Raw genomic sequence first — 16,147 nt, forward strand, 5'->3', positions numbered from 1 at the left:
GCCCACTGAAGCCCCGAGGAGACGTGAGAAGCGTCCTCATGCTGACCTCCCGCAAGGGGAAGCACTTGCCCCAGTGGGGACACAGATGTCTGAGAAGGACCCTTCTCTAGTTTAGAGAAAGTCACTGGTCCATGACGTAAAGACAGTGGCAGCTTCACCGGGGCTGCTGAGGGAGTGACATTACGTCATGAAGGCCCCTGACCTGCCAGGGTTGTGCTAAAAGCTCTCGACTGCCGACTAGCGCCCCTGGTCTCCATGCCAGGAGGGTATGTGTGTGTGTGTGTGTGGGGGGGGCGATATCAGGCTGAGAACCAGACAAGTCCCTGCCCTTGGGGGCTGCTGTTCCACTGGCGCAGACAGACAGACAGACAGACACCTCCAGGTGCTGCCTCCGGTCCCCGTTCACAAGGCGGCCCAGTGTCAGTTGGAGGACTGGAGTCAGGAAGCCCTCAATGGACTCACAGTGGACGTCCTGTGAGCTCCGCCTCACCCCCAGTCTGATTCTGGGAGCACGAGAGGAGATGTTCCCTGCCACGAGCCACGCTCCGCCAGCCCCTCCTCATTTCCCGCTCCCTCCCTCCCTCCCTTTCTCCTTCTCTCCCTCTCAGCAGACACGTCTCTGCACAAGACACCTCCCTCCCATCTCCCTCTCCCTCTCCCTCCCTCTCAGCAGATACCGTCTCTGTACACGACACCTGCTTGGAGGCCACTGTTAACGAGATTCATTAGAAGCTTGATTCTGGGCACGTATAATCAATTCAGTAAAAAGTGTTATTTGAGGGCACAGATTTTTTTAAAATGTTAAAGTTTCGAGAAGGAAGAGTGCTTTCAGCCGAGATCTCTAAGAAGATTCATTCTAAGCTCGTGAGCAAGCAGTCGGCAGGGTGTGGCGATAACATAGCGGGGCCTTCTCCGGACAGCCGACACCCCTGTCCGTCTTGCCCCGTGCCGCCCCAGCATGCTGAACTGCAGGTGTCTGCTCCCCTGACAGAGGATGGCCCACAGGCTGGCCATGGGACGCAGCAGCCTAAGGCCAACGGGCTGTGCAGAGGAGGCAGGGACAGAGGAGGCTGGTGTCCCCTCGCACCAGCCAGCAGGGGCGTCTGGGCAGGGCTGGGGGGTGAGTGCAGCTGGGAACTGACCCAAAGGAAGTGGAGCCACCTGGGGGGTTTCCAGGCGGAAGGGACTGGAGGCGAGGACACAGGTCCATGACCCTTCTCGCTGCCCGCTCACACGCTGCACACCCACACACACCCACACACTCACACACACACCCACACACACCCACACTCACACACTCACACACACCCATACACACACCCAACACTCACACACACACACACTCACACAAACACACTCACACACACACACACTCACACACACCCAAACACAAACCCACACTCACACACACACACACACACACACACACACACACACACACACACACACGCTGTCTCCCAACGCAGACTCACACGGGCCGGAACTTCACAGCCTGGGGCCTTGCAAGCAAGCCAGTGAGTGGCCCTTGGTGCTCAGGCCCGAGGCCTTGGGCCTGTCGGGGCTACGAGCAAATGTTGCAGCCAATTCACAGGAAGGAAAGAGGAGAAGCGAGTCTGTGTTTGTTTAGTCACCACTGTCGTGGGACACCAAAGACCGTAAGTGACATCCTCTCTAGGCTCAGCTCACAAATGAGTGTCTCCGTCCACCTGGATCTGTGAGCTGCAGCTTTACAGTGCTGACACTGAGACGGCTTTTAGGGCTCAGCTCTGCCTTCTCCCATCAATCCTCCGGGTCCAGCTTCCCAGGGAATGGCCGCGACTCGGTAACCAGAGGTGTTGCTCTGGGATCTAGCCGCACAGCTGGGGTTCTCAGCCTCGGAACCCAACCCTTACGGTGTCTTTGCTTGAAGACTGTCCTGTACACTTCGGCGGCACGCCTCACCGGCCTGACCGCCAGAGATCCCCGAAGCTCCAGCCCCCCACCCCCAGGGGAGGGGTCCCACAGGAGCCCAGCTGTGCAGCCACAAACACGTGCATGGTCAGGAATAACCAGTTTGGTCCTTCCGTCACGAACACTTTCTCTTCACCTGCTAGATCGCTTCCACGGCACAAGAAAGGGCCAACATTTGATCATGTGTTCATTTCACATGTGGGCATTTCCTGTTTGGCATCTACTACTCTGTTCAGCACGAGTCAGTCGGTCACGGAAGGAGGAAAAGGAACAATGGATCCCGAGCCAGTTCTGCACAAGTGGGACTGGCGGGGGGTGGGGGAGGAGGGTGCAGGGAGGTCTTCCTTGTGCAAGGCCCTGTTCAAGCCCCACCGCCAAAGAGGAAGCACAGATCTGCTCTCCCACTTTCTCTATCAAAAAATAAACATTTTTTAAAAGAATGTGGCTGTTTTTTGTTGTTGTTGTTGTTGTTTTTTAAGAAAGGACATGTGCCTTCATTGTAAGTCATGCAAGTCGGCTGCCATGCTGGGACCATTGTGCTACTCTTGGGGAAGCTTCTGGACACATGTTTACTTCAAGAATATCTTCCAGTTCACATCACCCTTCACTGCGTAGGATGTGCTGTCACCTGAGCGTCACAGGAGCCCCAGCTCTCGACTGGCCTCCCATAGCACAGGCCCCTCTCTTGTGAGACCGACTGTGTCTCTCAGTCTTTTAAAACTTTCAACCTCACCCAGTCCTGAAACTGAACTGTACCGGCTGAGTTAACGCTCACGTCAGCAGGCCAGTGGGTTCGAGAAACGGCTGATGACCACTGGTGCCGAGCGAGACCCTCCATCGTTCCAGGCTCCTCGGCCTGGACACGGAGCTCACTTCTCCCGGGACAGGCTGCTGGCATCTGCAACAAGCCAGTTCCAAAAGGAGCTCGTGTCCAGTCTGCAGTGTCGCGGAAGGATGGTGGAGATGCCGGGGTCGGCCTCACCGTGGGTCACCAAAGACTCAAAGGTTACGGCACACACCTGTCTGCAGACGGGAGACTGCAGGACGGCGGGTTCACACAAAGCGGCAAAGTCAACGTTCTGACCGGCCCGCCGGTACCAACCACGCAGCCCACAGCTACCGTGCAGTCATCCTGACTGACTTCCCGAGTACAGGAAAACAATGAGCCTTCAATGTGAGAAGAGTCATGTGATTCTTCATGTCTTTCAAGTCCCGGTTCAGGGGAGAACAGCACTTGGAGTGGAACAGCCGTGTGTGGTGTGCACGCAGTAAAGGCGCCAAAGGATGAGAGACAGCCGGTACCTCCCAGAGTGATGAAAGGTGACAGGTGATTTTTGTAAGTAAACAAAGCAGGGTCAGACTATATAAGGGAGAGACTCGATGGGGGTGGAAGCGTGTGGAGGGGCGCGCTGGGGACACAGCATCATGGTTCTGCACAAAGACTCTCATGCCTGAGGCACCAAAAGTCCCAGGTTCAATCCCCAGCGTGACCATAAGGCAGAGCTGAGCAGGCCTCTGGTTAAAATACATGAAGAAGGAAGGAAGGTCCATGTCAAGACAAGTACACATTGTCCAACTGCCCAGAGGAAGCTGGCATCAGCCCCTGTTCAACTGGTAGTGAAGGGGGGGCACTGGCCGAGGTGGCCCAGCAGACAGGACGCATGAGGTGACCGTGTGTCACCTGGCCACCACTCACAGGGACTCTGGCAGGACCCGTCTACTGAGGGTGACTCAGCCACACAAGGCCCAGTACGCACTGGGCCACACTGGGGAATCGGCACCATCACACCAAGTTCACTCTCGGCATTCCGTAAATACAGAAGAGCCGAGACCTTCCCACAGACTTTGAGTTTCGCTGTTCTCTACGGATGTGCCAAAGTTTGGGGAGGTGGGGTGGGATAGCATAATGATTATGCAAACAGACTCTCATGCCTGAGGCTATGAAGTCCCAGGTTCAATTCCCTAAACCACCGTAAACAAGAGCTGACCAGTGCTCTGGTGAAAAAAGCCAAAAACAATGAGGTGAGTGTAGACAGCAAAACAGTTCTGCAAAGACTCTCTCATGTCTGAGGCTCCAAAATCCCAGGTTCAATCCCCCGCACCACCATAAACCAGAGCTGAGCAGGGCTCTAAGTGAAAAAAAATTAAAATACAGTTTCACTGTGAACTTTAGCTTCCGGACAACTTGACTCTCGCAACTGCTACTTCTATTTGCACTGATACAGCCAGGTGACGTGTCAGTGACACCCCTGTGGAAACCGGCAACGGCGCACCCTCTCGACTTGAGGCAAACCTCCTTAGTAAGACGCGGAGCGGGCCGGACCGTGCGAGTCTGTGCGAGTCTGACCTCCCGGTCGCCCCTGCCCACCCTGCTGGTCACACCCAGCAGCGGCTCACCTGGATCACCTTATAGAAGTAGGCATACTGCCGGGCGGTGTTCTTGAACTGGCTGAAGACATCGTGGACGGCTTGTGTTGACTGGAGGTAACGGACCTCTTCCTCCTCAAAGTAGAGAGGGGTGTCGTATTCGCTGGGGAGCGTCTGGATGTAGGGCTGCCAGAAGGAGTTGGGGTTGGCTCGTTCACACAGCAGATGGAAGGCCAGGGTGATGTTGCCCATGGCCTGAAGAATTCGGTCTTGAGCATACAAAGGCCCTGAAGCGATACACACAGCAACGGCGTTAGTGCCGCAAACTTTTTCAAGAAGCATTTGCTCAAAATCACATTAGAAAAAAGCAAAACATGTCTTTCTCCTGACATCCACCTATTGTGCGCAATTATTAAGTATGTAAGAAAAAAAAAGGTGGACTTGGAGCAGTATTTCACTGAGAGAACCACCAAGGAAGTACATTAGCAGCACAAAAGGAAACTAACTCTCTGCGTCTTCCTAGTCTGTGCTTTGCGTTGAACAAACAGAAGTGGTCCTCACCCAGTACTGAGTGTTTAGCCGATTCCACAGTCATCAGTAATTTTCGTGGGACCCACAGAAACAGTTCTTCTGCCTAGAGGGGGAGTTAAGAAAATATTAGAATCATCAAGACATGTTGCAGTCTCCAGTCCCACTCTTTTAAATTAAATTTAATTTATTTTCCCTTTTGTTGCCCTTTTTTAATTGTTGTTGTAGTTATTATTATTGCTATTGATGTCATCGCTGTTGGATAGGACAGAGAGACATGGAGAGAGGAGGGGAAGACAGAGAGGGGGAGAGAAAGACAGACACCTGCAGACCTGCTTCACCGTCTGTGAAGCGACTCCCCTGCAGGTGGGGAGCCGGGGGCTCGAACCGGGATCCTTTCGCAGGTCCTTGCGCTTCGCACCACATGGGTCCAGTCCCACTCTTATCTTTCGTTGTGAACCCAACCGCACACAAACGCACCAAGTGCAGCTGGAGGACGCACCCCCAGTGCGGCACTTGTAATCACCAAATGTATTTTAAACTGTAAGCGGAAATTTCTGTGAGCTCTAACAGTAAAAACCATGGATATGGAGAAGCAGTCAAGAAAAGGCACTCTGAGCCTTCATGGAAACAAGTCCCTAACAGGCTGCAGAGAGCACAGGGGCTCGTCTTATTCACACACACACACACACACACACCACACACGTATACGGACTCCGGGGCCCTGCTCAGCTCTGGCTTGTGGCGGTGCTGAGGACTGAACCTGGGACCTTTGGTGCCTCAAGCATAAAAGTGCTTTCGCAGGGAGTCGGGCAGTAGCATGGCGGGCTAAGTGCACGTGGCACAAAGCACTAAGGATCCCGGTTTGAGCCCCCGGTTCCCCACCTGCAGGGGAGTCACTTCCCAGGCGGTGAAGCGGGTCTGCAGGTGTCCATATTTCTCTCCCCCTGTCTCCCCTCCTCTCTCCATTTCTCTCTGCCCTATCCAACAATGAACGACGTCAACAATAACAGTGATAACTATAACAATAAAACAACAAGGGCAACAAAAGGGAATAAGTAAGTAAATATTTAAAACACAGGGTTCTCGCAGAACCGTTATGCTATCTCCCCAGCCTGTCTGTTTTATCCTTTGCTATGTTTTAAGTCCGAAAAACCAAACCTGTCACTCAACAGAAGCGCTCAAATGCCTGTGTGGCTTGTTCCTGTGACTACAGCCAGAGTCACTGTCCTCTCTCCACGCCAGGCTGCGAGGCCCACAGCTCTCAGCAGAGACGCAAGCCCACCAGACATAGTCTAGCTTACAAAATTCTCCCCAATGCATGCCCTCTCTCCCTCCCTCTCTCCCTCTCTCTGCAAGGAGATGCTTGTTGCTATCTCTGTAAAGCAAGCACTCTGACAGCCTGAAGCGCGCCTGCCCCCCCCCCCCCAGGGCCGAGGGTCTCGTGCAGCGAGCGAGTCCACGTGTCCAACCTCAGCCAGACGCACTGCTGAGCGTGCGTGCTTCTCGTCCCGGGGACGGGGCCAAGCCGGGAGGGGCTCTGCCCACTCGCCTACCACGTCGGTCATCAGAACCGTGCCACTCTGCCCCTTTGACCCTTGCCAGAACCGGGAGGAGACCTCTCCAATCTGCCAGAACTGAGGACTGTCCAGAATTAAGCAAGAAAAAAGAAAAAAAATCCCCATTTGTACTGGGATGGGAAGGTCTGCAGTTCGCATCACATGGCAACCCGACTGGGGACTGGGGACTGGGGACTGGGGCCGCCCCAGCAAATCCTTCAAGGTTTCCCCGCAGGCAGCTCCGAGTATTCATAAGGGCCCTCGCCCTGGCTGGTCGGGACTGGTTGGGACGCTGAGCCCCCCCAGCCCCCATCTCCTCCTCATCCTCCTCACTAACACACCTACTCTGAACACGTCTCCGCTTCACTGTCTGTGCCTGTGTCACGTGACCCTAGCGTGTCCCTCGGGGGAACATGCCCACCTCCGTCGTCACAAACACGCATGGCTCTCCCTAGAAAGCTCTAGACGGCTCCTCACCCGGACCTGCCCTTCTGCTCTCAGGCTTCCTCACAGACCAGGCTGGAAGGCCAGGGGCCAGTCAAGCCCTCACTGGCTCATGAGCCGTTCCTGGGATTCCTTGACGACACCACGAGGATGGGAAGAAGCCCACGATGCAAACACACTTACACACACACTCACACACACACTCACACACATACTCACACACACACACACTCACTCACACACACACACACACTCACACACACTCACACACACACACACTCACATACACTCACACACACATACACTCACACACACATACACTCACACTCACACACGCACACTCACACTCAGACACACTCACACTCAGACACACACACACACACACACACACACACACTCACACACACACACTCCCAGTATAACGGGCCATAAACTCACCTTGATATCTCTCGTTGCTTTCAGACCAAAGCCCTCCTCTTTGAAGTTAACCATCTCAAAACCATCCACAGAGGCTCCGTTTTCAGAGGCCCACTTCATGAGGTCAGGAAAGTAGTCTTCTCTCTTTCCATCAAAAGTGACAGACAGGCCTGGAGCAGTCCCATGCAAGGAAACCAGAGTCACACGCAGGCCGCCGCAACACATTCACACGGCTCTCGGGAGGCAAAAGCAGGCCTCGGCCAACCGGGGCGACAGAAATCACTCTCCAGTCTTGGGAAAAATATCAGAACTAATGGCCAGAGAGGTCGTGCGTGTGCGTGTGTGAGAGAGAGAGACTTAACTAGTCTAGAGAAAGCAGAAGGAAAAGTTATGCTCCTTGCCAGCCGGAGGAACGCCCGCCAGCTAGGAGGGGGCTGACTGGGACGTGGTGCAGGGCGCGGGGAGCCTCGACCCCACAGCAGACCGGGGGCGGCTCGCTCGTGAACAGGGAGGCGAGTCCGTGGCTCGCAGGTACGTGCGGAGACACGCATGGGCCCTGGGAGCACAGGGCTGGAGGCTCCGCGCAGGATTCTGGACCGCGACGGTCACAGGTCACACAGAGTGACAGGGCTTTCACGGTATCAAGGGGTCTCACACCATTCACGCAACTTGCTTTTTGTTTTTCTTAACTGAGCCCTGCTCAGCTCTGATTGATGGCGGTGCCTGGGATCAAACCTGGGACCCTGGGGCCTCAGGCCTGCAAGTCTTTTGCAGAACCGCCATGCTCTTCCCCCACCCACTCGGCAAAATTTTCAATGCCAACCACAAACGTGTTTCTGACTGGGGTTAAGTATGAAGCAGAAACACACTCACAGCAAAGACACAAAGCCCACGGGGGATGGGGACGGCACGGAGCTCTGCTGAACCTGTACTGTCTCTCTTCCTAGAAAGCCCACACAGAGGACAAAGGGGGGAGGGAGAGACAGACCAGTAAGCGGGACAGACAGCAAGGAGAAGTCCGGGGCCAGGCGGCGGCGCACCCGGCTGAGCGCACACGTTACCGTGCGCAAAGACCCCGCACACGGCTCCCCACGTCACCGGGGGCCGCTTCGCTTCTTTTTCTGACGTGGGAGACCAGAGGGGGAGAATGGAATCCGGCACTGCGGTGTGTGAAGTTGTTTTGTTTTTTGCTGTAGTGCTGAAGCTGAAACCCAGGAGCTTGTGCTTGCCAAGTCAAGGGTGCTACCCACTGAGTGTCCTCCCTGCCTGTCCTCCCTCCTGTCCCCTTCTCTCTTCTCCCTTCTTCTCTCTCTCCTCAAAACAGTGACAGTTTTCCAGCACACGACTCGGTGTCTATCTCAACATTCTCGACATGCTGAACAGTCCAGAAAACAGGCAGCACAGCGGATCTCTCCTCAGAGAGCACGTGTCAGAGTCTTACTGGTTGAAAACTTTCTTTTTAAAAATATTTATCATTAGAGATAGAAGTCGAGAGGAGAGGGGAGGTAGACAGGGAAAGACACAGACACCTGTAGCCCTGCTTCCCCACTCGTGAAGGGCTTAAGCCCGGGTCCTCGTGTCTGTCAAGCGGACACTTGGCCTCCCGGCCAATCTGGCAACAGCGCCATGGAGAGCTGTCTTCCCGCCGGGTCCAGCTGTGTGCTCAGCTGGGAGCACCTGTCCCCGGGCTCGGCTGTGCGGACCAACCTCAAGCTGCCGTAAAATGCAAACGCCAATCCTCGGGGAGACACAGACCTGACTGAGTTCAAAGCAAAAAGGGGAGGACCGTTGTGTCCTTTCAGCCCCAGAAACTGGCTCTTCCCCGCTCAGTGAGCAGCAGCAAGGCTGCAGAGGCAGGAGAAAGCTAGGGCGTCTGTGTGGGCAAGGCCAGTCCCGGGACAGCGGCTCCCCACATAGGCCCGGCCCACACAGGCCCTCCCCGCACCCGCACCGGCACCCGCACCACGCTGACAGACCCCAAGTCTCCCGCCCTGCCCTGGAGAAGGTACCTTTCTGCTTCTTCCGAATCTTCTCAACCAGAGCGCGGATCTGCACGTACTCCTCCCATTCCTTGCCCGGGCCGGGCGCGGGGCTGCTGCACTCTGCAAGGGAAGGGGAAGGCGGCCCTCGGGTGACAGCGGCTCCCTCGGCCGGCCGCCTGGCCTCCAGGAAAAAGGGACTGGGGCCTGGCTGATGCTTGTCGTTTATTTGTGATTTACTCATCTAGTTCTTGGAATGAAGACAGGGCCTCCCGTCTGAGGCATCTCCCTTCCAATGACCCCCAGCCCCGGTCACCTTTAAAGGCCAAAGTAGCAGAACTAGGTGCCATTTTCAGGCCTAAAGAGGCTGTGAGACTATCCACACAGCAGCAGAGACACCATGGCCCCAGAGGCTGAGTGTGAGGAGGCGCTGGGACAGAGAGCCTCCACCGAGCTGCCATCAGGATGGCAGAGAGTGGACCACACGCAGTGCCCAGGGGTCTCCCCAGTCAGCCCCACAATAGCCCTCCAGGCAGTGCCCAGGGGTCTCTCCAGTCAGCCCCACAATAGCCCTCCAGGCAGTGCCCAAGGGTCTCCCCAGTCAGCCCCACAATAGCCCTCCAGGCAGTGCGGGGTCGGACAGGCCAGTGAGTCAGCGAGCGCACAGCCATGTGAGGCGCTATATTAAGCATCCGGGGGAGGCAGGGAGGGCGATGGCACAGCCGTGGAGGAAGGAGCTCACTCCGGCTGCAGGGCCAAGGCGACCCCGGGGCCGAGACCAGGGCAGCTGCTGGGAAGGGGAGTCCTGAGGGTCCCGCCGCCACACCTCCTCTTCAACCCGCGTGCAGCAGCTACGGTGCAGGACCTCGAACCCGAGGACCTGACTTCGGTCCCTGGCAATCCGGAGGCCAGAGCCACGCTCCGGTTCTTGCCCCCTGCTCCCTTTCTCTCGTTGCTAAGTAGCACACGGTGTCGGAGGAGAGGGCCCCGACCCCAGGCTCCCCCAGGCTCTGCCCGGACAGTGAGCCGCACACCCTGGGCGCCGGCCCGACGGCCGTCCTGTTCACCACGCTCACTTCCTCCCCCTCCAACAGATGCTGAGGTCTCGGGCTGCCCAGGCCTTGTGGGGAGCGGGGTGGGGGCTCAGGTCTCTCCGTAGGGAGCACCGGGGCGCTTGGGGAAGGCCCCCACCCCACCCCCTGGGGCGCTGAGACTCAGAGGGCTGAGAACGGGCGCGCCCGCCATCACCCACCGGGGCCCACGGCAGGGAACCCAGCCCAGCCTCACGCCCGGCTCCGGACTTACTCTGCAGCAGCTCGCTGGTCAGGTTCAAGGTCTCCTTCGGTGACACGCTCGCGGTGGCGCCCGTGCCAGATTTCTGTGTTTTCACTCGACTCTTCTTACCCATTTTCTGACTGCAGGGAAGGCCATCAGAGAGCAAAGATCAGCTTCCAGAAGGGCAAAGGCAAGGACGCGGGTGTGGCACCCGGCAGCCCGCCCCCCCCCCCCCGACCCTCCCACCCCCGGAGCCGGAGCTGGAGCCTTCCTCCCGGAGGATGAGGGACAAACAGTGGTATCCGGACACTCCCGCTCACTGTCACCCACAGTGACTTCAAGAAGTGGCATCTTTCCACGTGGGGTTTCGCTGCGGACACGCCCCCCTTCACTCGGGGCAGTTGGCGGGCACAGCCCACGCTGCCCTAGAGCCCCTTCCCACCAACGGCTTCTGTCAGAGCAGCAGACTGGCTTCCTGCACAAAGGCCCGGGGCCTGTGAGAGGTCAGGCTTCAGAGGCATCCGAGAGCCCTCGTCTGGCTCCACAGAGAAGCCAGGCCTTCCCAGGATGCCGCTGGCAGATGCCAGCACTGCCTGAGGGCCCGTCCCCTCCGGGGGCTCTGGTTCAGGACACCAGGCAGGTCTGAAAGCCGTGTCAGGGGCCGGGTGGTGGCGCACCTGGTTGAGAGCACGTATTACAGTGCGCAAGGACCCAGGTTTGAGGCCCTGGTCATCACCTACAAGGGGAAAAAGCTCTGTGAGCGGTGAAGCAGGGCTGCAGGCGGCTCTCTGTCTCTCTCCCTCTCTATCACCCTCTTGATTTCTGGCTGTCTCTATCCAATAAATAAAGAGAATTTAAAAAAAAGAAAGAAAGCAAAGAGAAGTCAGGAGGTACCGCAGCAGGTTAAGCGCAGGTGGCGCAGAGCGCAAGGGCCGGCGTCAGGATCCCGGTTCGAGCCCCCGGCTCCCCACCTGCAGGGGAGTCGCTTCACAGGCGGTGAAGCAGGTCTACAGGTGTCTGTCTTTCTCTCCCCCTCCCCGACTTCCCCTCCTCTCTCCATTTCTCTGTTCTATGCAACGATGACATCAGTAACAATAATAACGACAACAATAAGAAACAAGGGCAACAAAAGGGAAAGTAAATAAATATTTAAAATCTATGTATTAAAAAAATAAAGAAAAGAAAAAGAAAAAAAGAAAACCGTGTCAAGGGGTCTCCCAGGAGTAAAACTTTTCCAGCACTAAGAGGAGTTGGTTGTGCTCAAGGAAGCGACGGAGGGGGCAGAGGCAGGCTGGCACTGATCACGGTGCCCACATGGCACAGGGGAGAGAACCTCCATTTCCCAAACAACCTGGGGGGAGGGGGGTGGCAGTGGGAGACCCCCGGACCCAGCCTCGGCCCTCGGCTGTTTCTAAAAAAAGCCACTAAAGCCACCCCTCCCCAGTGAAGACCACCCCCACCCCCTGCAATCTCCTTCCCTGACCCCGACAGCAGCCTCTGTGGGCAGAGGCCAAGAGCTTCTCCCTGTGCAGACAGCACATCAGTAAGGTGCACGTCCCCGAGGCTGCCTGCAGCCCCCGGAAGTCACTTTGGCTCGTTACTCTCACTCACCTGTGCCTGACTGTGAAGTGCGGCCAGGCAGACTCTCCTGCAGGGCCCACAGGCCACCAACACGCCGCCACAGCTCCCACCCTGTGTCTGGCCTCTCTCTGCCCTTCCTCCCACCGTTCCCTGGGACGACGTGATCCTGTCTCCTCGGGTAGGTGTGTGTCTCCAAGGGTCAGGCGGAACCTCCCCCAAGGCCTGGAGGCCACCCCTGAAACACCGGGTCAAGTCCAAGGAGACCAGCGTGTGCTAACGGCTCGGTTTCCCTGGAGGGTCCCCTTGGGGGAATGTTCTTGGGGCCGGTTCCCCAGCACAGGCTCTGGGCGCTGACGGAGAGAAAGAGGCCAGGAGACACAGAGACCCTGCTCTAGAAGCAAGGCCTTGCTTCATCTTTCCTACAGAAGGTGGGCTTGTCTGGCCTCATCTGCAGCAAACACGCCTCCCTGGGGGACACTGTCCCAAGTCCAGGTCAGCCCTGGGGGCCAGTCCCACCCAGGAACCGGCTGACCCTGACCAAGGCCAGAAAGCTTCCCCGGCTGGCCAGCCTCCAGGAACTCCCCACACGCTAAGCCCGAGGCTGCGGGGGTGCTGAAGCGCTCGGGTCCCCAGTGGGCAGGAGGTCCCTGAGTCGCCCTGTGGTCTGACGGAGGCCCTTCTGAACCATGGTCAAGCAAGGCGGGTGGGGCTGCTTTGCCCCCGGACCGGATGTGGTTGGCACTAGGTCTTCCTGTCGCCTTGGAAGCTTCACGAGTGGTGAAGCAGTGCTTCGGCGTCAAAAACAAAAAACAATCCGCCCTGGACTCAGGCTGAAATGATTTCCACCTGACACTACCACTCCTGGAAGCCTTTCCCACATCACCCAGAGCCTAGGGCTTGCAGAATGAGGGGGCCCCACTATCCCACTTAGCTATGTAGCTGATACCCGAGGGCTGGCACGACCTGTTGCCGTTGGGGCAGTAAGGTTTCATGGCAAGGAGCCTTGATGCATTCTGCCACCAGCGGTGAGAAGTCACACAGAGGAGCCACCATTTAACTTCTCTACTGAGGACCCAGCCCCACGCCAGAAAAGAAAGCTCTGGCCACTCACGTAGCTGGGAGCCCACAGTCTGTTGTTCAGAAAGCTCCTGGATATAAAACTCAATGAGAGAAGTTCCCTGATAAACACATATCCCCATTTTCAAAGCCTCTTGGCCACCTGGTGCACAACTAAGCAGAAACAAGTTCACTTCCAGTTTAAGAAGAAAAATAGAAAAGATGCCAAGGGGAGTCGTGGCCCCGGTGTGGCCTGGAGTTCCGAGGGCACCTGAGGCCGGGGCTGAGTGTCTGCAGAGCGACCTGTGTTGGCACACGCTGCCTGCAGAGGCCACAGCATCCAGGCCGGCAGGGACAAGGCAGGTGGCGGTCCAGAGGCTTGAGGCATAGCCGGGAGCCCGCGGCAGGTAGGCAGGCAGGCAGGCCCAAGGTGGGTACTGGCGGGCAGGCCAGGGTCAGGCGGGTCTGACTGGGCACACGTGACCATGTGTTGAGGACGGGGAGGAGGCGAGACTCACCGCAGGGTACACAGAGGGCATGGCAGGGGACAGCGGAGAAGGCTGACTACCTCTGCATGAGCAGCACAAGTGCTGGGATCCTGGGTGAGGGAGCCAGTCCCTAAGTCCAACCTGCCCCGCCCGTGGCAGCTGAAGATTTCTCCCATCACGGACTCAAGCGCCTCTCAGCCCTCTTCATCTGCCACTGAGGAATGCGCTCACACGGTGAGTGATGCTCGTGTCACTCCGGCTGAGTCTGGGGCGAGGTGCTCAGTCTCACCCAGGCAGATCCTCCTGCTCAGTCCTCACAATAGCCAACATCCACCTTCCACACTCACAGTAAACTATCAAAGACCCCTCCCCCAAACTTTAGACTGAAATCAGGTACAGCTTACAAAAATTTGTTGCATTACTTTGGGGAAAGCGAATGTGTAAGGGGATGTGGCTTAAATAATATCACCGAGAGAAAGAAAAGCAGAGCTGGGGATGCCTGAGCTTCCTCCAGTGCTGCAGTGCTGACCAGGGCTGTGTGCATAGGGAGAAAGGCACCCTACCCAGTGAGCTATCCCCCACCTCCTGAAAACAACTTGGTAAACAACTTCCAACACTAGCATTCACTTTTTTTAAACAGCTCCATAGAGAGCTACTGATGTGGGGTCAATAGATAGCATAATAGTTATGCAAAGAGATCATCAAAGTCCCAGGTTCAATGCCCCCACACCACCACAAGCCAGAGCTGAGCAATGCTCTAAACATAAATAAAAAGCAAACTACGGACACTTCAGAACCATGCCCCATTTTCTGGGATTGGAACCTTAAAACTTAGCCATAAGAATTTTCTGGCAGCAAGGGAAGTGGCTCAGGAGTAGAGAACATGCCACAAATGTGTGTGATGCCCCAGGGTCTGTCCCTGGCATTGACAATCATGAAGGCGTTCGGTGCCTCCCCTCCCCCACCACCGCCGCTGCCGCTGCCGCAGCCACCGCCACCACCACAAAAAGAGACGGGCACACCCAGGCAGACAGTTCCATCTCCCAGCAAGGTTTGCATGCCCGAGGCAACCAGAGATGGGCAAAGGTTGGTTTCATTAAAGAAAAAAAAAAATTGGAGAGCTTTTTATGATCTTTGCTGATGAACTATATCCTTAACAAGGGGGCAGAGTGAAAGGCAGGACGTTCCCTTGCATATTTACTGAGTTCTGTGGAGATAAGGAGCTACTTCTAGAAACTTTACTTCTGAAAACACTTTTTTCTGGCCAGTCCCTTGGCCCTCTCTGCCCTCCACATCCCACTTCACAAGGCAAGTAAAAGATTAAACTTTCCTTCAGCATAGAAAACAGTGTCACTCAGACCCCAGTTCAAACTGTAACTTCAAGGACAGAGGAGATAGCTAACTGGTGATGAGAAAGACTCTCTTGCCTGAAGCTCAGTGCCCAGCTGAGCTGAGCAGGGTTCTGGTAAAAAAAAAAAAAACTTTCCCTTCAGGCTCTGCACTTGTCTGCATTTGCCAGCAAGGAGAGTTGGGGTTTGTGCATATTATCTGAATAAGAAAGAATTTCTTACTTTGACCTTTGAATTTTATGATTATTTGCCCCATTCAAATTAACCCGTTGGAAACAGTAAATATCTGTGTTTGGACTTCTTGTTTTATGATCTGCTTCCAAAACCTGGAGGAAACCCCCTAGTGGAAATGGAGTCTGCAGCACTAATCTCTTGCTTGAGTTGCTGGGCGACTTCAGCGACAAAAAGCAGACCTTCTAATCTTGCCAATTCTGCCAGTTCAGTTCTCATTCCACAACACTATTAAATGACTGTCAAAGAAAAAAAAAGAGAGAGAGAGGAAAAACAAGGAAAAAAGAAAGCTTGCTGGAAAAATATCTTGTGCACTCGATTGTTGGAAATGTGTCACTTTGGGAATAAGCATTATGCAAATCTATTATCTGCAGATCAAAAAAAAAAAGTCCAATTTTAAGAGCAGAAAAATGAGATGACACAAGGAACCCCAAAGTATAGAAGTCAATTTTGCCAAGCCAGGCACACACCCCTTGGCTATACCTGGCTTGCAAACTTTTAGAGAGAGAAGGACAGCAACAACTGGAAGGTTACATTGTGGCCGGGAGCCAGCTGATACTGCAACAAACACCTCTGATTGTACAGCAAGAGAAAAAAAGGGATGAATCAGTGGGGAAAAGTCTTTCCTGATGACAGGTCCTGACTCTATGCGAGCTGGGAAGATAACTGGCCACAAGCAACTTGCAAACTAACTTAAGAACAAAGCTGGATTCGCTGTTCAGTACTCTCTAACCAACAGCCCCTAAGGGCTGAGCTGGAAGACAGTCTCACGAGTGGAAACACCAGCCTCCCAGCCTCCCCCCACACACACCAGAAGCATCCTCCACAGCCAGTTTCTGAAGATAAAGGGCCCCCGCTCCCCCAGGTGAAAGGCAGACATCAAAGAAGACAGAGAAAGATCTTTCTAGAAGCTGCTTCAGATA

At 55.6% G+C, this 16,147-nt stretch overlaps 1 protein-coding gene across 4 annotated transcripts in view; it reads right to left on the minus strand.

Annotated features, from left to right (window-relative positions):
* Positions 1-16,147, minus strand: part of SETD3 (SET domain containing 3, actin N3(tau)-histidine methyltransferase) — a 42,654-nt gene that overhangs the window by 24,343 nt on the left and 2,164 nt on the right. For 3 of the 4 annotated variants that reach the window (XM_060181029.1, XM_060181030.1, XM_060181027.1), the window contains exons 2-6: positions 10,550-10,659; positions 9,275-9,367; positions 7,287-7,435; positions 4,879-4,951; positions 4,348-4,604 (exon numbers count right to left, since the gene is read on the minus strand). In XM_060181029.1, coding sequence (XP_060037012.1) covers positions 4,348-4,604; positions 4,879-4,951; positions 7,287-7,435; positions 9,275-9,367; positions 10,550-10,652 — 675 coding nt within the window. In that variant the 5' untranslated portion in view covers positions 10,653-10,659. Of the gene's footprint in view, positions 1-4,347; positions 4,605-4,878; positions 4,952-7,286; positions 7,436-9,274; positions 9,368-10,549; positions 10,660-11,196; positions 11,256-16,147 lie in introns of all 4 variants that reach the window. The other variant, XM_060181028.1, reaches the window with a different exon arrangement.

Source organism: Erinaceus europaeus, chromosome 22, assembly GCF_950295315.1.
Source record: "Erinaceus europaeus chromosome 22, mEriEur2.1, whole genome shotgun sequence".
In the NCBI taxonomy this organism is placed as follows: Eukaryota; Metazoa; Chordata; class Mammalia; order Eulipotyphla; family Erinaceidae; genus Erinaceus; species Erinaceus europaeus.